Consider the following 23,926-nt stretch of genomic DNA (forward strand, 5'->3'; position numbering starts at 1 on the left):
TTTGGATTCAAAACAAAGTGGAAGAAGCATAATGACCATCTGATGCTCGTTTTCTCGTCCTTGCTCCCTGCGGTGTGCTGACCAAATTTTGACTTGGCCTGCAGCACAAACACTGTAGGTTTTATTCGTGAGGTCGACCAATTATGGATTTTTAAAAGGCAGATTGGACTCTACTTAATTGGCTGTTGTTTTTGGAGCCCTGCGAGTGAACTTGACAAGTTCCAGAAGCTCTTTGTCAAGGGGTTAAAAACACAGTGTGACGTACAGTATAAGCCCCAAGTAAAGGAAGACATCTGCATCAAATTAATACAGGTAGTGATATCATTTATCTGGATAATGATAAAGCAATTAATACTGTCATTACTAACTTATCTGAAAATGTCAGGAAATGCCATACCCCGGTGTTTTTTGATATACTTCTTAAAGCTGCAGTGGGTAGAATTGGAGTAAATATGATTTAAAAAAGTGATTTTTATGAAACGGTCACTATATCCTGACAGTAGTGCAAAGTCTCTCGTCACGGACTAGATTTTTTAAAGCCTGAAAACAGAGCCATGAGGAGGTGCAGAAGTCTAGTTTTCTCTCAGAACACTTGAATTACAATATGCTGTATGGTTATTATTTTTGCCCAATGATGCCAAAAATATACTGCCTACTAAAGCTTTAATTTGCTTATTTATTTACTTTTGTATTACTTCCCCTATCTATCTACTCTTCTATTTATTTATTTTAATTTTTTATTTAATTTTTTATCTATATTCATTTTTACATTTATTTATTATTATTATTATTTTTAATTTATCTATTAGAAATTGTATGTATTTATTTAAATATCTATTTATTTATGCATGATTTCCCCGTTGCATTGCCCTCCTATTTATCTCCCCAAATTTATTTATTTATGTATTCTTTTCTTTATGCATTTCTTTTTACATTTATTTCTGCATTTCTGCCTCATTATGCAAATGAGGGGCCTGTCAATATGTTGTGTTTGTGTCTAGTTTGACTCATTGATCCTTTATCTGACTGAGGTTTGTGCAAGTTAGAAAAAATAAAATACAGAACCAAAAGAGTCATTCATGGTTCGCTGGTCGCAGGTGAACTAAACGAACCAGGTACGTCCCACCTGCTAAAAATGAACAAATCGCCTACTGTCTATATTATAGGCAAAGTGTAGAGTCACATAGTGGGGATGGTGAACACAAAATTTGGCCAGTCTAGACAGTGACAGTGACACTGCAGAGGCTGCTGCTATAGATCAGTTTGTCCACACAAACCTGCTGAACTGTGATTCTGCATTAAGCTCACCGAGGCCTTGAAGCGTTTACGTGCCCTTCAGCGAGAAGGTTGCAGCTGTTTGGAGGCCAACAGCGCTGCTCTGTGTGTTTGTATCAAGCAGCTTCCTGTGAACGCGTGGGACTGAATGAATGTGAAGGAAGGTGTTGCTGACTGAGAAAAAACAACTTGTTTACAATCATCTGTAACATGGGAGAAAAAAAAGATCATTTCAAAGTAGTTTTCCACTGCAGGTCACTGAACTATTGATATTTATGTGTGTGAGCCCTGACTCCCATTGGTCACAGTTGACTAGAGGTGTGTAAGCGGTGCCACCTGGAGCTGTCTGACTAGCTGCTGCTGGAAATGCTCTATAAAGTGGTTTATTATGAGTATATTCTGTTAAAAAAGCTCATTATATAAACATGTTACAACAATTTCTTGACATTATCAACCTAAAGATGTGATAAAGATGATGTTAAATATGTCTGCACACACATTATATGTGTCTTTCCACTGCTATACTAGTGTCTGAGAGACTGGTGGTGTGGACAGAGTGCGCTGATAGCATCACTAATTATTGCTGCATCACCACTGTGTGTGTGTGTGTGTGTGTGTGTGTGTGTGTGTGTGTGAGCGTGTCAATAACTACTGCTGTGTGTGTGTGCTGCCAACACTGCACACTGTCTCCTCATGCAGCGCTGCAGCTAAAACACATCGACTCGTCTTCTCTGCCTCCCCTCCTTTTCATCCACTGATCCCTCCCTTTTCCTCTCTATCCTGCTGTCCTCTTTCCTCCCTTCATCTGTTTTCCTGTGCATGTGCATCGTTCTTCCCCTCTCCTGCCCTGTGGAGCTCAGGCGGTATAAATGCCTGTTGCAGTCACTGGTCTGCATTTGCATAGAGCAGACTTGACCTAAGCTTTGTGTAAATGAGTCTGAGCAGTCCAGCACACCTTTCTCACACAACATTATAGCTGACGGTTTAAGTATATTAAAGGCAGGGTTGACGATGTTATCCAGTATACACCGTTTGTTATATTGGTTGAAATGGTCTCTTTACACCCCGACAGCGATCCGTTACTTATGAGCTCTGAAAAAGGACCGGAAAAGAGCCGTCATCTGTAGCTGCTGTAATCCTGTAAAAACGTCTACCAATCACTGCCTTGCGGTCCGCTTGGAAAGAACCAAACAGATGCCTCCCTGCCTCCCTGCTCATTCTGTACCCTTGGCGTGCACCAGCCTGAACTCACAGCGCGTCGCCGCCGCAAGTTTATTGGAGAATGGAAGAGAAAACTCAGCCAAAAGTAGCACTGCATTGGTTACTTGTCATGAGGTAACGTTGTTGAGTTGAGGTCCTCTCTCCGCTCTGTGTCTGTGAAGTAGTTAAGACGCGGCTGTGCTCGTGCATGTTTGTGGGGGGCGTTGCATTGGAAGGAATCCCGAGGGGAGGGAGTGGGTTTGGACAGAACTTCTGAGGCGATGCTACTTTCAAATTCTGTTAGCTTTCAAACATCGTCGACCCTACCTTTAAGAGATTTTACGAACTGTCCCCGCGTTTTGGCAAAAGATCACATTAGCTGTGTCTCAAGTCGGATACTTCCGTTAGTACACTGTGCACTTGCGTAGTGTGTGAATTTCGACAGGGTAGTGTTGTCTCAAATCGCACACGGCTGTTGTGCACTCACCGGAAGCTCGGTAGACCAGCTGGTGATAGTCAGCCACGGACATCACGTCGTATCGGCGGTAATTCAATTCAGACGGAAAAATTAACCCCAATAATGTCTTCTTTCCGACAACAGTATAGTGGTGCTGGCCCCTCGCTTTCCGTTACGTAGCAAAGAGGGCGACCGTTGAGTGTGAGAAATGTCCAGCGTTCCACACTCAATGTTTGGACCTTTTTGAGTACAACATCCAGGTACTTACAGTGCACTGCATTTTGCCATATTTCTCAGTGTGAATGCACTTCTGCACTCAAAATAGTAAGTATAAGTATGGAAGTACTCAAATTGAGACACAGCTAATGTTTTGATACATACATTAACAAGAAAATTATTATATGTCGACTTTAAGTTATTTCTTTAAAATAGTCTTTTCAGAGCTGGTTTCTTTGCCTTTACATTTGTTCTTAGGACATTATTATCATATCGCAGCTGCTTGTTAATTGACAGCACATCACGCTGCTTGTCGGTGTCGATGTTCTCGCTCTATGACAGCCAGGTGGTCGACTCAACCACGGGTCTAACGTTAACATCTATCCTCCTTCATCCTCTTCCTTCCTGTCCACCTGCAACTTTTCCCCTGTAATGTTTTTCTTCCTCTTCCTCCTCCTCCTCTCCAGAACTGTCCTGAACAAAACAAGTCAATACTGCCCACAATACACCTCCAGAAGGAAAAAATTCCGATACATCATATGCTTCATTTGCATATATAAAAAGGGCAGTTTGGAGGTCTGTAAAAGTACACCGCCACTGGTTCAAAATTTCCCTAAACTGTATCAGATGCTCTGCTCCTCTGCTGTTTGGACAGCAGCTCCCAATCAGGTCCTCATTTCCTCCTCTCCTCCTCCTCCCTTAACCGTCTCTCTCTCCTCCTATCGTCTCCTCACGTTCCTCTCTTCTCCCCCCACCCCTTCGCTCTTCCCCTCCTCAACCGTTCTCCTCCTTTTGCCACCCTTCCGCCTTTATTCCTCCTCCCCCTTTCAGTTCGCCTTCCCTCCCAAAACTCCCTTTCCTTCTCTTCCTCTTCCCTACCTACCTCTAAATTTAACCTCCTCCTTCTCTCCTCTCTTTGCCCTCATTACCCTCGTTATATCACCCCGACTACCAACTTCTCCACAATTCTGCCCGGCCCCTTCTCTGATATTTCCACCCTCCTGCCTTTACTCCCCCCCCCCCTTACCCTCTTCCTCATCCATCCCTCCCCTCCTCCTCCTTCTCCTCCCTCCTTGGTATTTCAGAGGAATGCCGCACCGAGCAGAGCTGGGTTTTAGTTCCAAGGTCCAGACGGCTGATTAGATAAAGTGTTCAATAAAACTGCAGGGAGCGGCCATGTATGCTGATAACACTGCACAGCTGCAGTTCATGCAACTCACTTCCCTGTGTGTGAGAGAGACTATATGTGCACTAAAGGTGTTATAAAGACATTTTTTAATGATGCTTCCTTGCCCCAATTTGTTTTTATTATTGACATTTTTGGCGTGTTTGATTTAAAAATGTATTCAAACGCTTTTTATTGATATTTTTATCCTGTACGTTGCTTTGGACAAAAGAATAAATGTGGTACTAATCTTTTACAGTGTATTTAGTCAAATCAGCAAGGTCTGTATGAGGGTGAGGAAACTTTTGTCATCACGGTTCAAACATTTTAAAGTTATGCGTTTGGAGAAATTTACAAGAACAGAAACAGTTTGATCTGTAATTAAAAGTACTTGCGCCTGTAGGCCAAAGGAATAAGGCTGAGCTGTTTGTTACCACAACATATTGCAACAGACTTAACAACAGCTCAGAAAAGCAACACACCCAAATGAGATACAGCTATTGCCCTCTTTCTCTCTCTCACACACACACTGAAGCTAGTCATACATCCAGTCAGCCAGAGTCATACCCTGTCATAAGACTGAGTGAGCGTGTGCAGGAAGCTGGATCATTGTTTGAATAAAGACCGAGGGCTGTGTGTGTGTGTGTATGTGTGTGTGTAGCTCGGGGGCTGTGAGGTCACTGCAGCGCCACAATAAAATGCACTTACTGTAAGGCAGAGGTAGGAAGCGAGGTTAGATGGGGAATTACCAGCCACCAGAACAATCGCTGACCAACTTAGGCTGCAGCTGGTAAAAGACACTGACTGGACAGATCATACTGTCACAGAGAAAACAAGGCCCTTGTGACCACTCCCAACTCATGGAGATCTTTTTGCCACTTTTTATTCTCCACTGGATCCCAGCAGCGACATTTCAATTGGATGGATCGGCTGCCAATCGATGGCACTTTGCCACCCGTCATGGACACAGATTATATCACCACGTGCACCAGATTTCGCAGCCCGTTTTCCACTCAAAATGGGTGCAAACTTGAATCGGTTTGTATCATAAGTGTACGGTGTTAACAGTGAACTCTTCTGGTAAATGTTTTTGAATGAGAGCATTGTTTAGAGTGTGATGCCTGATCTCTGCCCTGTCACATGAAGTTCACAGCTTCCTGACAGGACAAAAAGCATTTACACCAGACTGGACGTTTAGTCTGAACTGCCCTTTGCGAGGCAGGCAGGGTTTGGAAACTGTCTTGTAACATAATCTGGGTCTCACATGGGGGGATTTTCCACCAGACAAAAAGTCGTCATCTCTACCATCCACTACACAATACACTGGTCACTACTACTAGCAAAAATCAAAACAAGGGTTGAACAACTTCTATACTGTTTCATGCTCCTTTAAAGTGGCTACATTATATATTTTTATACTAATGTATCATGACAATGTGAATGGGGGTCTCTTGTAGTGATGAACCTACAGAGAATAATCACCTGAATCTGCAGCTCTTCTCAGCTTTACAGAGCTTTGTAGTTTCAGCTCATTGTTTAACTGTCCGGTTCACAACTTCACTGTTTTGGTTCGCTCTCATAGAATCGTATACGGCCATAGCGTGGATGTATAATAAGACCAGAATACAGTCCCGCCACTCAGCCCTGCTTCCAATTTTTTCCAGTGGCCAGTTGCGGTATTGCATAAGTCAAGCGCTTCCTAAACTAACAGCTAGAGATGCACCGTCAATCAGCAGCCGATCAAAGCCGGCCGGTTTTCAGCAGTCTCATATATCCAAGTTTTTGCCGGTCACACACATGTGCAGTCGCCACACGATGGTTTTACGTCGGCACATAGTGGCACAGTCAGTAACGTCTCAGACACATGTCGACAGTATGGAAGTTCTTCAGTGTGAGTGAAGAAGACATAAAGCTGCAATTTTTAACAACTGCAAATCCAAATTAAGCCGTGGAGGAACAAGCTTAAAAACATTTGGAACAACTAACTTCATCAGACTCTTATTATATTGTAATTCATTCCCATTATGCCTTTCAGAGTAATCACAGTGACCGACTCGTCCAGCGACAGCACGGAGCACGTTATGATGCGTTCAAGCTCTAATCAGTAAATATGATTATTAAGCATTGGTAAATTATAACGCTCTTTCTATTATGAATCTTTGATCCATTCATATTAGGAAAACTTTCCTTGAGCCGAGAAAAACAATTTCAAAATCTGTGAAGTCATCACAACGTAAAGTCTATAGGCTGAATGGGAACTCGCGTGATAAACACTACAGCGCATATTCAGGGGTATCCAGTTCTTATGATAAATCCGTGGGTCATATCAGGCAGCTGTTTTCAGTGGAAAAGCTCTAAAAACCCACCGTGTACTATCTGCTCAGCACCAAACAGCAGACACACACAGAATAAGTAAAATGGGGACCCACTCAGAAAAAAACAGCTCTGTCGTGCTACTAGGAGTCTAAAACTCCACAGTGAACATTTAACTCTTTTAGACCGGATGCAACATGTGCACTATCATAATGTTAGCAAACATAAGGTAGACTTTACTGAATCACTTTGTTGACTTAATGACCGCTCTCTGTTTGTGCAACTGTTGCATTATGTTTCAGCGTAGAGGGCAGCAGAGAGACTTAATGAGAAGCAAATAAGAGAAAGAGAAGAAAGGGGGAGACCAACGTGGTTCCTCAGAGCTCGACATCTTTCAGCACATGTTACATAACTAGGACATTATGTCTCAATGTATATTCTGTGTGTGTTATTGGAGGGCAGCAGTGGGACGGAGAGACAGTCTGCAAAGAATCTTGCTAAGACGTAAGGGAGGCACGGGAGGGAGAGAGGGGGGAGGAAAAGGGTTTTGAGTTTCCTGTTCACTACCCCTCCCCTCCCAGAGAGGTCACAAAGGTCACCAGTGAGCCCCCAACCACCACCACCACCACCACCACCACCACCTCAAAGCATCCCACTGTACAGGAAGTGCAAACCCTGTCTCTCTGGAGATTTATTTTATAAAAGGAACAGCCAGGGAGGAATGCTTTCCTCCCTCTCTCTCTCTCTCTCTCTCTCTCACACACACACACACACACACACACACACACACACACACACACACACACACAAGGAGTGAGTGCGCCTATTAACACCCCTTCACATGATCCCCCCGTCTCAAACACTCTCTCTCGACATTCAACCTCCTCTCTCATCTCTTATCGCAACACACACACACACGCTACATCCCTTACACACTCGCACACACTCATACTCCGCCAGCAGAGGAGCGAACACTTGACGGAGGGTTAAGTGGGCGAGTGTCCGTTTTTATTGCCCATTACGGCCGCGGATCCATTAAAACTCAGCGCTGCTGTTGCTCACTGGATGTTAATGGCTAAATGCTATAAGAGGAGGCTGCGGAGGGACAGAAAGAGATGGGAGGCAATGAAACGAAACAACGGGCATGCTGGGGGTGACACCCCTGCACCACACACACACACACAGACACACAGACACACACAGACGAGTGCGTCCTCTCAGTCAAGATGGAATCTATTATTCCTTTGTTTCCCTGCAGCTTCTGGAGGGAACTGAGCCCGGCTAAGAGGGAGGGCGGGAGGGAGTGTGTGTGTGTGTGTGTGAGAGGAATTCAAGGTAGACAGCTGAATGCTAGCGACAAACTGAGTGTGTGTGTGTGACAGATGGAGAGAGAGCGAGAGAGCAAACTGTATATACAGTATATACTGTATGTGTGTGTGAGTGTGATGATGTGTGTAGATATACGAGCAACCATTAAGCCAGAGACTGAAGTCAGACGGCACAGCCAGACCTCACAGACAGACTGTGTGTCTGTGTGTGTGTGTGTGTGTGTGTGAGCACATATATAAGGGAGACAGAGGGGAGGAAATCACCGACAGGGGGTGAGGGAAGAGAGAGGGGAAAAAAGAGATTGAAAAGGAGATAAAGAAATAAGAGTAGAGAGAAAGACAGGAAGACACTCCATAACTCACGAACTGCAGACGGGTCTACTGTCAAACCCCAAGTTTATTATAATCATGTTCAACGTGTGCCTATTTCATCATGAGAAGTTTACATATAGGCAGTAAACCATGTATACACACCATGATGTATAAAGAGAAGTAGATACAGCGTCGGAGGCGGGCTCCCGTTCATTCCGATGAGAGTTGCTCAGTGGCGCATGACGCCAAAATGGATCGACTGCCGAGTGATAAAGTACCCGGATCATCCGGTGATCTTCTACATCCATTGGGCCCATAGAGCAGGCGCAGTAGCGTTTCCTTTAACCCCGCCTCAGAGCCCTCGCTCCAGCCTCAGTCTGAGTCTCATTCACATGAACGGAGCAAGGGAAATAACTCTGGATTCGGCTATTAGTGCATTTTACAACTTTTAGGATTTGAATAAAGGCTATTCAAGTGTTCATACTGGGAAGTTTATTTACTTCAAAAAAAATGATCCACTGAGTTACAGACGTCTCTTTCCCAATGTAAGTCTATGGGAAAAAGTATTTTTGGGCCCAATGGCATCACGTGACGGACACGGAAGTTGTTGTACCACCGTTTGGCCACTACGAAAATTGGGATCAAAGCCCGGCGCACTTCCTGGCGGCTCTCAAACACATGGATGTATTCAGAGAGCCATAGTTGCCACATTGAGTCTACCAATATCCCAGTGGTCACTGCAGTACTGCAACAAAAAAACACTCCATGTGGGCCAAAAGCATTTTCCCCAGACAACCATTATAAAGATATACCTGTAAAACTGTTAAGGGTTCTTCTGATAGCAGACAAGCTCACTTTACTTTCACATTTTCTAATATATATATATATATATATACATATATAAATTAAATATTGTGGTGCTGCAGAGATATCTTGGCCTACACATCATATTTGTTTGGTACAGATCCCCGCAAAACACCACACACACCATCATTTTGTAAATATGTTTTTTCAATGAAAGTGAGAATAATGATGTAATTTGTAATTATCATTTCCTCTAATATTGCAAATCATATCGCAATAAGATATATTTTCAAAATCATTCAGCCCTAGACGGTAGAGATACTGATAGGAAATGCAGGGAGAGTGGGGGGAGGGACAAATGCCCCCCGACCAGATCAAACCCGGGATGTTGCGGTTACATGGCATGCATCTTAACCACGAGGCCTCTGACTCAGGAGACAACCTATTTTAAGCCATTAAGATTTAACATTTGGAAAACTTTCCCACATCCTAGAAACACTACTTTTCCAGCATGAAATAAAAGGGAGGGAGAGAGGGCCGGTTCTTATAACACAACAACTGGTAAGCAAAGCTAAAAAAAATCCAAAATAAAACAATTACCAAATATTTTGACAATACAATCAATCAGTTCAGGCTGGTCTCATACAATGCACTGTAATTCGTATATATCCTACAAAATCAATTCGTATGTGATCCATGTTATTGTGAACCAGGAAGTATAAAGAGTGACAAACGCTGCATAGGGAGGAGGTCGGGGTGGATGGGACAAAAACAGAAGTCAACCTTGATTTATTTGTCACGTAACTTCCCTACTTAAGTTAAGTCACTTCTGGGGTTATTTTTTTACCAAACCACGATCTTTTCCTCAACCTAACTAAGTAGTTTTATTGCCGAGACCTAACCAAGTTTTTTCCCATGTAGACAGAATTTTTTTTTTTTTAAAGACTGGAGGGGAAATTGACATGTGCGTCACGTGTTGCTGGACATTCGTAAGAAAACGCACGAAAAATGAGGAATAACTTTTCGTATGTTACATACGATACGTTTGTGACTCTAAAGTAAGCAGTTGTTGCCTCACAAGAACTGACCTTGCAATCATCGTTCTCAGAAGAGCAGATGGTGTGAGGAGGAGCAATTAAAACAAAGACTAGACCATGTTCACTGTCACAATGAAGCCAAAAGATGACAAGCAAACACAGAGAAGAGGTGGGAGGACAAGTAGCATCATCCTCTTTGGAATCAACAGAGGGCTTTCAGGAAATATCATCTTAATGGTTTGCTTCAATAGGAAGGACCTGTCTCAAGAGAGTCTCAATCTAACCAGCAGCTGATAAAGTAATTATTCAATGTGATTAAATTAAAAATAAAAAACTTAAATCAAACTATTTTAACCTCTAAACACAAAGATATTTGTATAAAGATATTTATTACTTGATAGCCGACTAAAATAACTGATCAACTTGGCCTGAATGTCAAAACTTACTTTGGGATGCTGGTGAGAAACGCATTACAGCGTTAATGTGCTTTTTATGACACAACTGGGGGAACGAATGCTGCAATGTTACACTCAAAAAAACGCCACCAGCCTTCTTCAGCTACAAGAAAATCAGAGTAAACTTCAACAAGTCAAAGCTGCTCCTTTGAGGGTTGCAGGAGGTTAAAGGTCAAATCTGACACAGTTCAAAGAGGCGGGCGAGTGTGTGTGTGCGTGTATGCATTGTGTTTATATTGTGTGTCTGTCTGACACACAGCTATGTGGAGTGGAGTCTGGTTACACTCCAGCAAAGGGAACACCTAACTGCCCCGTCTGTCAACATGTTTCTATGAGTGTGTGTGTGGGGTGTGTGTGTGGGGTGTGTGTGTGTGTGTGTGTGTGTGAGATGCAGTAAGACCTTCTAAGGCTGTAAGAAAGAAAAGGGAAAGACCAACAGAGAGAAAGTGCCAAGAAAATAGATTGAAAAGCAGGGATTGACGGGAAATGTGAGCGTGAATGAACGGTGGGTGGGGGGGAGCAACCAAGAAGGTAGAGAGTGAAAAGGTAAGACTGAAAAGAATGAGAGTACGAGGCAGAGAGAGAGAGAGAGAGGGATGCCAAGAGGCTGCATGCTTTGCTCGCTTTCACCCCATTACTCATCGCTGCTCTCAATCTCTAACCCCGGCTCTCTTTTCTCCCCTCTCTACCTCACTCCTTTCTATTCCCTCTTCTGTTCTTTTATTCTGAATCCATGAAAAAACTGGAGGTTTTAAGATGCATTTAGAAACCGATCTACCACACTGTGTTTTTTGCATATGGACAGCTTTAAGGCTACATTCACACTAATACGTTTTCGTTTTAAAACGCAGAACTTTTGCTAAGTTTAAGCCTAGCGTCCACACTACTCCGCCGTTTTAGAACCCCTAAAACGGAGACGTTTGAAAATGCAGCTGACACCGTTTTAGTTTTAAAACTCCGGGGTTGCGCTTTAGTCTGGACGGACAGAAACAGAGACCTTTGAAAACGATGACGCAGACACCCACATTCGCTTCTTGATTGGGTCTTATCAGTCATGACGTGTCCTTCCTTGATTTGTCATGCCCCTATCACGTGAACCTTTTCCGGATGAAAACAAACGACGTCAGCCTCGATCAAGCCCCCAGGAAGACCCCCGGTCATTGATGCCAATTTTCGTAGAGGCCAAACGGCGGTACTACAACTTCCGTGTTCATCACGTGATGCCATTGGGCCCAAAAAGACATTTTCCCATGCTCTATGGGCCCCTATGCATGCGGAAGATCGCCGGAAGATCCGGGTACTTTTCCACTCGGAAGTCGAGCCATTTTAGCATCAGGCGCCACTGAGCAACTTTCATAGGAATGAACGCCTCCAACGCTGTATCCAGTTCTCTTAAAACATCCATGGCCTCGACCACCAGTGGTTCATTTCAACATGGACAACGAGTTACAAGCGTTGCTGACCCTGTTGTCTATGCTAGCAGCTGTTCTTCCTTCGTAGTATTTGCTGCAACTGAACAACCAGCGCTGCTTCCTGTTTACATCGGCACGCGTATTCCCAGTGTACATGAATGATCATGTGATATGCCTTTTCAGGTGTGGTAGTATGGACAGAGATTAATTCTGATGCGGCCCTAAAACGCTCGTTTGGATGGAGATTAAACGCTGATTTAAAACTAAAACATATTAATGTGGATGTAGCCTTAGTTTCCTTTAGTGCAAAGTGAAAAAAACTGGGGAAAGAATTAACTTTGAGTCATATACCTTCTGGCACAGATCATCCTTGGGAATCAGCAGAGGGTGCTGTATTAATATTAAAACTCAGTATTTCACTTGCTGCCAACTCTATTGCCAAATTTATCAAGTGTTCAGACTATAAATGTGACGTTTTCAGATAGAAAGGTAATGTCTTCACTACTGAAGTATCTGGCATCAATGTGTTGTGAAAAAAGTCTCTACAATAAATGTCACTAAATTCTTTAACAAGAAATGTATCATCAAGCTCTCCAAAAAAAAAGAGAAGAAAATACTTTTGTTTGTGCATTTTATTTTGTTGTCATCTTTAAATTTTAATCCTTCCTGGCATTCCACTTGATGAAACTTGCAGAGGCATTGCGACTGGCGTAGCAAATTTGTGCTTGCATTAAAAATTGATGTGTCATGTTTCCTTCAAACCTGCCACTGACCCACTTCAACTCACAATCCTGAGTTAATTCATAGCCACTGTGTTTGACTTTGCATAAGTTAGTTAGGCTTTAACGAGATGCTCTGTTCGACTGCTTTGTAATGGCAGATTAGATATAGAGAGGCTAAAGTCCCTCCTCTTCCAGCGAGAGACAAATCATTTTTTTTATCTTGTTTGAATTGAACCATGAATCACACAAATGTTAGTCAATTTAAAACATAATTTTGCAAGTCAAGAAAGTTGCAGTTTGTTGTAAAACTGTTGACGTATAAGACTGTGAAAATACGTAATTAGAAAGACTACACACCCAAAAGTCGCCTAAGTGACGTCTCTCTCGCTGATGCTATGATGCCTGTGTGTTTCATAAGACCAGTAGTCGCTGGATAAAACACATCAGGTAAGATAACGTTTCATCTGTACGTGGTCATAGCTAAGTTACCTAGCTAGTGTTGGTGACGTATACTGTGCAAGACGAGAGATGTAGTTCACTGAGCAGTTTCACACAAAACTAAATGATACTACGACAAACTGTGACTTTCTTGACTCGTAAAATTCTCTTTTAAATTGACAAACATCATATGTGTGATTCATGGCGCAATTCAAAAGGGTTCAAAAAATATTTGTCTCTTGCCGTTGACTATTGTATATATTTTTTCTGAAGTAAGGTCCCATGGGGTCCATCAGAAGGGGCGGGACTTCGCCTCTCTATACAGACACACCATTATTTTTACTCTTCTATTTCTCCTTCTCGTTCCAGTGTCTCTTCCTCTCTAGCGTTGAAGACGGCGACACTCCCAACACACAACTTATGCTGCCTTCATCCCCCTCGGTGCACCGCACGAGGCCTGATGCCTCACTTGACTAATAGAGATCAACTCTCTCTCCGTCTTTCAGCCACTTCACGGACTTATTAGGCAAACTGAACTTTTCAATTCCAGCATCACGCACAAAACTGCAGCAGCAGGAGAAGAAAAAGACAAGAGGCAGTGCAGTGAGATAGATGCTCAAGCAGGAAACTGTGTTTAGGGAAATTGACGCTTTCTGTTTTCCATTCTCTTCCAGACCTGATCTGATAGAAATGAAGTGTGAGGCAACTACAAAGTAGTTATGTTTAAATTAAAACTAGAGATGGCTGGCATTGATAAAGGGTGTAGCGTGGTTTAGGACTTCCATAGCTGACAATAACTACACACGTACAAACACCGACCAGTGGAAACACTGTACCTTGATGTCAAAGTTGCAGTCGTAGCGCTTGATGAGGACGATGAAGGCGCCCGTCATGTTGTCCCTCGGCGGGGGCTCGATGGGCTCGCAGGCATTTTCTGGCCGTGCCCCAATCAGGAAACCCTGTGGGGATGACATCATCAGACGTGACATGGTGAGAGAAATACATGAATGGCTTAAATCCAAGTCAAACAGGCAATGAGGCGTCATTTTTCCAAAATAAGATATATATTATATTTATTGAGAGCATAAACTAGCCCTACAAATTAATGATAGGACGCAACTGAAATGTTCTATGCAACTTGTATAAAGAGCAGTCGTAAAAATCACTTCTATAAAAAATAATGAGTGATGTCAAACAGTTTGAATGAAGACCAGGAATAATGATTAACTAGTACATCAACGACAAAGTAATGACCTTGTTTCACATTCATTCAGTTTCTCTCATTCTTGCATCAGAGCTTGAGTCCTCTAGTGTCAATAAATAAAAGTGGAGCAGGTAGAGGTTACTGAAGGGCACTTTGACAGATTCAAAAGGACATTAATGGTCATTAGCTTACTTTCTAACCCTAACCCACAACACGGAGGCACCACTGACCATATCTAAACAAGCTCTGTGGAAAAATCACAAGCTGAAAACCATTTTAAAAATCCCAATACGTCACAACGTGATAAATGACAACGGCTTCATAGCTACATGACAAGTCATTAGAACCGACAAACAAGATCTTTTTTTGTGTTTCTGAAAAACATTTGAGAGCAAATCGCAAGATATGATCACACTATTTTGTCAGATTTTAGGGACCTGCTGACACAGCTACATCCCAGGATCCAGTGGTGGAATGTAACTAAGTAGATTTACTCAAGTAATGTACTTAAGTACAATTATGATGTACTTGTACTTTACTTTAGTATTTAAATTTTGTATTACTTTATACTTTTACTGTGCTCCATTTTGAAAGCAAATATTGTACTTTTTTACTCCACCTTTATTTGACAGCTTTAGTTACTAGTTACTTTGCATATTCAGATTATTAATAGAAAATCCCCCCCCAAAAAAAATCAACTAAGACTTTATGATATAGTAAAAGTGCTTAAAATTAGCTCCACCTTTACCAGCTACAACATTAAAGTGATGAACACATGCATCATTAATTATGATTCAGTAATATAATATATATTATTCTGAAATGGGCCATTCTGCATAACCAGTACATTTACTTTTGATACTTTAACTATATTTTGATGCTAATTACTTCTACTTATGTAAGACTTTGAATGCAGGACTTTTACTTAAATGGTAAATGGTAAATGGACTTGGACTTATATAGCGCTTTTCTAGTCTTCCGACCACTCAAAGCGCTTTAACAAAGTATTTTTACACTGTAGTATTGCTACTTTTACTTAAGTAAAAAGTCTTAGTACTTCTTCCACTACTGCCAGGATCCAGTGTCAGCTCCCTGACCCAAAGTCTGGGCAGCGCCATCTTTGATTAACAACATCCATCACAACCCACAGATGAAAAACAATCTTTTAAAGGCAGTTCTGCTGCAGCCCCAGATGTAACTCTGGCATATAAAACCTAAATTGAACATGGTAATGTATGCATAATTAAGTAGTACAGAACTTTCCTACTGGAATGAAGAAAATCACTGCCACACAGAAGTGATGTGTGTATGTCGTGTCTTTAAATGCCCATAAAAACCTTTTGTGTGTTTTTGCATGTATCACAGAGTCGAATAGCTTTCAAGATAGCTGGTGTTTTCAGATTATCAGGGTCTCAGTTTGGCCCCTTGCATTTCCCATCTCTCTGCTGCTGCTTCCTGTCTCAGTCCCATTTCCACCAACAGCTTTTGAAGTGACTGATGAGGCGATAGTGAGAAAGAGAGAGAGAGAGAGACAGACAGAGAGGCTGACAGAGTGATAAAGGGACGGAGAACAAAGGCGGAAAAACAGAAAAGATACAAATATGGAGGCAAAGGGAATCAGAGCGCCACTGAAAAGCAGACAAAAGCCAGAAAAAAAAAACGGGCGGAAAAAGACAAAAATAGAAAGGTGAAGACAAAAAGAAAAGAATCAGCGCAGATAAATAAAATAAGAGAAGAGATGATGACAGGAAAATACACAAGAGATGAGGAGGGAGGGACCTGATATGTTATATGTTGATATGTGCGTGTGTGTGTGTGTGTGTGTGTGAGAGGCAAGGTGGTAGACAGGAAGTGTGGACTGCTGTGGGACTCTGGGACTCTGCCAGCCACTTTCAACTCTCTCTACACTTTAAAAAACACCAGCCCGTATATCAAGGAGAGTCAGCACTTTCTCACACACACACAAGGCCGCTGTCTGCTAGCAGCAAACTGACTCTCTGTGAGCGCATCTCACGTGTTGCCACACGGACACGACTCCAGAACAACTGAGCCACATATGGAAAATGACCACAGTGACACATCACATTCACTAACAAACAAAAGAGACAAAGCTGCCGACCGATTGCGCCCCCCGGTTGTAGTTCAACATTAATAAGACCTGACGTATGAAAGGGATCTAGGAGACCTGTGAGATCATCTCATCAGGGAGGAGGGGGGGGAACGTGCGAGGAATCACCCATCGCCCTCGCCGACGTCGTCACCTCTGGGCGCCTCCTCCAGTGCAGCCCTGCCCTGCTGCTAAATGACATCACTGTGCCACTGCCTCACATTCCTCCTCCTGACTCTGAAACCAGTGGCAAGAGTGCCCTCTGTTGGGTGGAAAAAAACATCTAAAAGAAAGAACTGCAGAGAAGAGAGCGCGGTGGAAAACAGGAAATAACTGGGGAAGGAGGGGAAATCCTGAAAACGTAGACTGATGCCGTCTGCGTGAGGATATCACTTTAAACAAGACTCATCTACTCCCACTGCTCTGTCAGACTCCAAGCTGGGGGACTTTGTGTAACACTATTTATATTTTTATCATCCTGTAGTGTTCCCTTTACTGTGAATATGAGGTTCTGCTGTCTGCATACGCCATCTAAAAACAACATCACTTAGCAGGTCTTGTGCATTCATTGTACTTGAGGGGAATAAAGACACAGTGGAAAAAAAGGACAAACTATCAACCAGCTCCCTGAGAAGACTCTTGTTGTAACGATACCAAAATCAATTTTCCATTATTGCATTAGTCTCAGGCCAAGGTGTCAAAAGAAAAACACCCAATAAGGATAAATTATTCATCAAGCATGTGATGTTGACACAGTGAAGTATCGTGACACATTTGCACAATTAAATAGTGACAAGATCAAAAATTTTCCTCTCCAGATAACAATTCAGATACCACAACTTATGCAATATGTATCTGACATCAGTGCTCTAATTTTCCTAAATGTATAATCTGTATACCAGGTAACATGACGACATGAAATGCCGTGACACTTAAAACTGAGGCGGCGACCCCCTATGACTGAATGAATGTAACGGATAGCGGAAAAACTTATTATATTATAATGACAGTGACAAATACACTGTATTTAATGTGGACCGTTCATGCAAAGGCAACACCCGATAGTCTTTCCTCATCTTTAGCCATTTTTCCCCAAGTAAACATTTTGAGATGAAGTCTAAATATTACAAGTTCCTCCAATGTTAAAGGTGCAGTGTGTAGGATTTGGCGGTGTCTAGTGATGTGGTTGCAGATTGCAACCAACTGAGTACCCCTCCGCTCACTCCTCCCTTTCCAAGACTGCGGTAACGTGAGCCGCTGGGTGCAAAACCACGGTAACGCCGTTCACCTCACTCAGGCATCCTTACCATAGTAACATTACTTTAGGAGCAACGGAGGTCGGTTTTGCACTCTGCTGCTCACGTTACCGCAGTTTCACAAGCGTGCCGGAGAACTACGGTGGCCTTCAGGTAACGTAAAAACGCTAAAGGCTCTCGCTAGAGCTTTGATTTGTCCATTCTGGGCTACTGTAGCAACATGGCGGAGCAAAACCGTGAAGAGGACCTGCTGCCTATGTAGATATGAAGGGCTAATTCTAAGCTAACGTAAACACAACAATTCTTAGTTTCAAGTGATTAAACATTGATGAAAACATAGTTAGAATATTATATTCCATTTCTGCTAATCGATTCCCCAAAATGTTACACACCGTTCCTTTAAGAAGTCAACACCAATAGTAAACCTTGAGTGTAAAATCAAGGTTTAAGCTGGCTTTAGTTTGTCTTTTGGCTTGAATGGGTTAAGACTGGTTTGGTGTAACTGCAGACTGAATGAACGATCAGTTAAAAGTGTGTCCAAAGTCCAATGTTGGAGAGAAAAATATGAAAATCAAAACTCTAAAGTGAGACGTCCCTTGCTGCTTCTTTTGGCTTTTAAAAGCTTGACTGCAACCTGACGTGATATTGATGATCTAATGCAATTTTTGAAAAGATAACTTTGTGAATTCAGTGATTCCCTTCACCATATATATATATATATATATATATGTCGTTGTTTTCTTGGAGATCTAGAAGTGAATACAGTTGATATTAACAATCAAGAGAATCAGTATAAAATATGATCATGAGTTAATGCTTTAATTTCTTTTTTGTTCTCCTAATACGTTGACAAGCTTAGAAGGATTTTCTGTTGTTGCAGAATTCAACAGGAAAGAGGAGGAGGAGGAGGAGGAGGAGGAGGAGGAAGGGGGTTCTCAGGTGGACTACTCCAAAGTACTGCACAACGATCACACGTAATCCCGTCACTAACAAGCTCACTATAGGGCTTGTTTTCAGATTTGCTCTGGGTTCAGATGGGAAAAAAACAAAGGAATTAATAACTGGCTCTAACCTGACTGGGGCTTCCTGTAAGGAGATTAAAGCTTGTGTGACGCCACACTCACATTCATTGATGTTCAGAATCCCCACTTTAACCTGCCTGAACCACTTCAAACCCCCCCTTCCCGACATTATGCATGACCACAACAGGAAGCAGGTGAAGCTACAGATCTTGCTTTCAGACAGCACTTTTTATCATTACATTACTCGTCTATAATCACAATATTTACCACAACGATTACCAGAGTCTTTGACCTTCTTACTGAAACTATTACTGCTGTCTCAACCTGGATAGGAATGCCGGTGAAATGGGGCGGCTGCAGACTGAATGTGAGAAAAATGTGGGATGTTTCTGGGTCACATTAAAAACCGGCTGAGACAATGTGGGTGGGGCAAGTGAACAAAATGTGCCTGAAACTCCCTCAACAGAACAAGAGAACGAGAGTAAAGCAGCTAATTAGACACAATGACTTGATGTAAGTTCATCACAGTGAGTCATCTGGACACTGACAGGAACAATCTGCACTTAAACATCTGTAATTCGTTCATTACTATACATTTACCAGAACCAGGCACAAGAGAAATGACTCATGAAGGTGCATTAAGTAACTTCATTAGTGCTTCATCTCCATGACAGACCATCGATGAAACGGAAAAAAAAATATTCCTCTTAGAGACAACATTTCACCGCTTACATGTTGACACAGCAGCAGCAGGATAATTGTAACACAAAATGTTCATATTGTCCCATGCCTACTTTCCAAGTTTAATTTCCATACATTTGAGCATGGAAGTACATTTACATTTAACCTTGGGAATCATAATCCGTGCACTTGCATAATCCAAGTCATTTTCATTCAACGCTTTCATTCTCACACTTTGGTCACATAACGACACCTGACCTAGATCAATTTGCTGAGGACGACCCATGACTGGGGTGAAGACTTGGCAAAAAGCTACCTACCAAAGTCAACCTTTGAGAAGAGATTATTTTGTTAAAACTTCATTAGAATTGAATTCACCTGAAATCCGTGAATGCAGTGGGTTACACACAGACACTCCTCAGTTTATCTAACAAGACATGCAGGGTCTTTGAATTGTTGAAGGAAACCAGAGCAACCGTAGGAGAACACACGCAGGCGTAGGTGAAACAAGCGAAACGCTTGAACAATTATCCACTCAAAGTTCGCAGCCTCCTCATGTGCAATGTTTCCATATTTTGCTGGATGCGTGATGCTCGAGGCAAGATGCAACATGGGAGGAGCGTTTCCTGCCACCTCTTTATACGCCCACAACCTCAATCAAATGTATCTAGATTGTAATTACAGGAAACAACCGAAGAGAGGTTTGTGCAAAACGTGGTATTTCCCAACTGATAGGAGGAAGCTCATTCTGCTGCTTCTAAAGTAACACAATAAAGCAATAAAAAAGCAGTATTTGAAGTAGTAATAGTGTTGTAGAAGTCCATCTATTTTGTGATTTCTTGACAAGCACACACATAAACCACTCAAAAAGGGAATACTTTTATTTGAACATATTATATTTTTTTATGTGTGTGTGCTTCAGAGACTTAAGCAGTGTTGCTGCACCATCCAAATCACAAAGACTTTCCAAAGGAAACCCAAACATTTCCTCTCAGACCAGAGATCAGTCTGTAATTGTTGATGTGAAAGTGGGCACATAAATGGAATAGAAACAATAGTAAAGGGCATTTACTGTGAAAGGGGAACATGGTTATTCTAAGATAGGTATCAATTCTTGGCCAGAGTCATAACTGAATAAATATTCACAAAGCTGAACCTTGTCCACGCAGTGTTTAGCCAGGTCCTCTGCCATTATGTACCTACTGTAATTAAGGCGAAAAGTTGCCTTATATGATCTTAAAAATGTTTTGTTGTCCACCATGTGTCAGTCAAATATTATTATATACTGTAAGCCATGGATATGTCTCTGCAGCAATGTTACAAAAACTATTCACTCAAGTACTGTGCTAGTTTTCAGGTACTTCTACTTTTCTTTCCAACTTTGTATTACCTTATACTTCAACGCCACATCATTTCAGATGTATAAACTGCATTTTTACTATATTTATGCGATGGCTGTGTTCAGTAGTTATTTCGTTTGCGAATCTTTACACCATCATAGTATGGACGCAGCAAAACCTTCATGCTTTACAAATAAAATACGTATCCCTTAATTTTAATTCCTGCATACAGATTACAAATGTGTTGCATCACTACGTAAAAAAAGAAATGAAACGGTGACAGGTCTACAATAAGTTAGTGACCAAACAGGAGAACTGATTCTCCCGACTGTTAAATACCAATTGAACAACAGTTTTTACGATGCAAAATCTAGATTTGTTTTCATCAGACACGGGGTGTTGTGTTGTGCTCCACTTTAACTCCACTTCGATTTCAAAATCAAACTACTCACATGTGCACCTCAGATATTAAACAAAGCACAACTGTTGCATACTATAGGTGTACACAGAGGCCTTGCTTTGAGACCCTGAGGCGACTGTAAACAGCCCCGGTTGTGTAAGTGGAAACAGGGAGGACTCTGTGTGGAGCCTCGCTCCCTGTGGGGAATCCTCCGGAGGTAAACAGGCTTGTGCTGCCTTGTGATGCCAGAGGTTTCTCCAGGCATCACACAGCTGCAGCACAGCAAGGCTGCAAAGTGAGTTTAGCTCATAATGATACAAAGGTTACCAAATTATTTCAATATACAGATTACATATTCAAATGGCCAGTTGTACTGACGCCTTGCAACCAGTCTGTATTCCATTTGCGTGAGCTTTTGCAAGGTGCTCCTCTTTCCTTGTTGCGTATGCATTTGTGAAACAATTGCACAAATAGTCGTTGGAGACTTTACTAAAAGTCACACAATCTGCCGAGGTCGGTTCTCATCTGAACAGCAGGTGCAAATAGGCCTGGTGTATTAAAAAGGAGGTTGTGGTGGGGAGAAGAAAAGTGAATTGTTCTAGAGCTGCAAAGATGAATTGCTTAATCGATTAAGAAGAAAAAAAAGTCACCATTTGAAAAACACGTTAAGTCTCCGGCTTGTCCAGCAAGAAAGATGGGAAGTTCTTCTTAAGCCTGTGATAATGCGGATGATAATGTAGGCGTATTCTTACATTACATTCTTGCTGAGTGCAGCTGTAAATCACGGCTGAAACAAGCATCTGTGCCAAGCTCACTCAGACGGACACAGACATGGGCGCGGCAGAGGAGGGTAACTTTAAAATGGACGGATTGAGTTTAGCCCTCGGGGACCCGGGCAGCCTGTCTGCATCATGGCACACGGCCTCTCTGCAGCAGCGGGACGGCAGCGGTGAAAAAATAAGACGCAGAGATTAGATGAGAATTTAAGACGGGTTGAGTGCGGGTGACACAGACAGAGACATGTCATTTCTCAGCTTTCATAACACAGACAGAATCTTACATAATACGCTCAAGCCATAATCCCTGCTGTTTGCCTGGTGACACGTCACTCACAACAGTCTACTTATAGTGAGGCCCATATCGACAAACGTGGATACACTAGGGATGTGTCTTGCTAACTGTAAATAAATTAATTAATTCTTTGAACCTCGACTAACATGTCGCAGCGTAAACTGGCCACGCTCCCTTAAAAATTTGAAATTCTAAAATTTCAAACTTCATGCTGTGAGACCGACGCTACCAATCACCTCAACCAGAGCCTTGTTTCCTAAAATATACTATGGGATCACAACTTGTGTGACGATGCGAAAAACTGGGGCTGCCATAATGGTGTAATGATGCTAAACATAGCATCCTTAAATTCAGATAAGTGCCAGTAATTATGAGTGTGCAAACATACACGTATACACAAACACAAAACAAGGCATTAGCCTCTGTACTCTAAAAAGCTCTTTCTACAACAAACAACCGGGCTCTTGACTGTGTGGAACGCCACAATGAGCAGCTTAGATAGCAGACATGAATCATCCCTTCTGTTTGAGAGCTTTGTGGATCAAGCAGTGTGCTGGTTGCTGGGTGGGGGGGGACCTCACAACAACAACAACACACAGTTGTCACAATCCACAATACAGAGCAGTAATGTTTGGGAGCAGTTTCATTACACGTGATTAAACTTTGATGAAGCTTCATTAAAGTCCACCCCAAGGTTAGAATAGTTTTGAATTAAAATTCGTTTTCATTTTATTTTAGTTTTCAATTTCATTTCACATTATTTATAGTTAGTTTTCAGAGTGTGTTTGCTAGTTTTAGTTTAGTTTCCGTTTTTCAAAAAGGCTTAGTTTTAGATTTTATAGATTTATTTTTAGTTTTACAGTGGTTTTAGTTCAGGGCCAGCTATAATGTCTCAGAAGTAGCTACAGTAGCGGACTAGGAATGGCCATAATGTCTAATGTTTAACCTACTTTAGTGTTCGATGTGAAGCAATTGCGATGTAGTGCCACCTCCTGGAATGTCAAGTCCGTTCAGTTTTTGTGGTTCAATGTCACGAGAGGTGAGGAAATTCATGCTGTCTCCTTTTTTTCTGGTTGTGATATATTAGAGTTAAAAAGACTAAAACTGAAATGAATTTACATTCATTTTTATTTCAATTCACTAACTGTAATAACCATGATCCAACCAAAGTGTAATACTTTCTGCAGTAGTTTTACAGTGTGTGCTCTTCTGTCTTTTTAAAGTCTGGCTGGTTGCTGCAACACATACACACATATATGTTCACGTTTGTTTTCGTTTGTCAAATTTGACCCTGAAAAGACTGCAAATCATTTTTTGGAGTGATAGCAAGTTACAATCCAGTCTTTTTAATCTTGATAGTGAAGCTACCCTTTTGTTTACGACTGGATTAGGGGTGTCGCGACATACCAGTATTGATGATAACCATAATATTTCAAAAATAAAATATCTATATAATGTTAATAATACACATGATAATATTGTGTCAATAATCCAGTGCCTTTATATAAACAGTTATGGTTACAGACTCTCTCTACCTCCCGAACTCATATTTTGAGTGTAATTAATTTGCCAAAAAAACCGCCAAAACACACATTAAAAGTTAAAGTTAAAGTTGAAAGTAAAAAAAATAAAGTTAAAGATGAATTTGACTGACAATTCTTTTTTTTTCTCGAATTTTCTATAGATATCGTGATAATATCGTTATTGTGAA

General features: G+C 41.8%; 1 protein-coding gene across 1 annotated transcript in view; it reads right to left on the reverse strand.

The window, feature by feature from the left end:
- rnf13 (ring finger protein 13) overlaps positions 1-23,926 on the reverse strand; it is a 54,311-nt gene that overhangs the window by 22,912 nt on the left and 7,473 nt on the right. The window contains exon 4 of the mRNA XM_037770672.1: positions 13,971-14,093. Within this exon, the coding sequence (XP_037626600.1) occupies positions 13,971-14,093 (123 nt within the window). The remainder of the gene's footprint in view (positions 1-13,970; positions 14,094-23,926) is intronic.

The sequence above is a fragment of the Sebastes umbrosus genome, chromosome 5, assembly GCF_015220745.1.
Source record: "Sebastes umbrosus isolate fSebUmb1 chromosome 5, fSebUmb1.pri, whole genome shotgun sequence".
NCBI classification, from domain to species: domain Eukaryota; kingdom Metazoa; phylum Chordata; class Actinopteri; order Perciformes; family Sebastidae; genus Sebastes; species Sebastes umbrosus.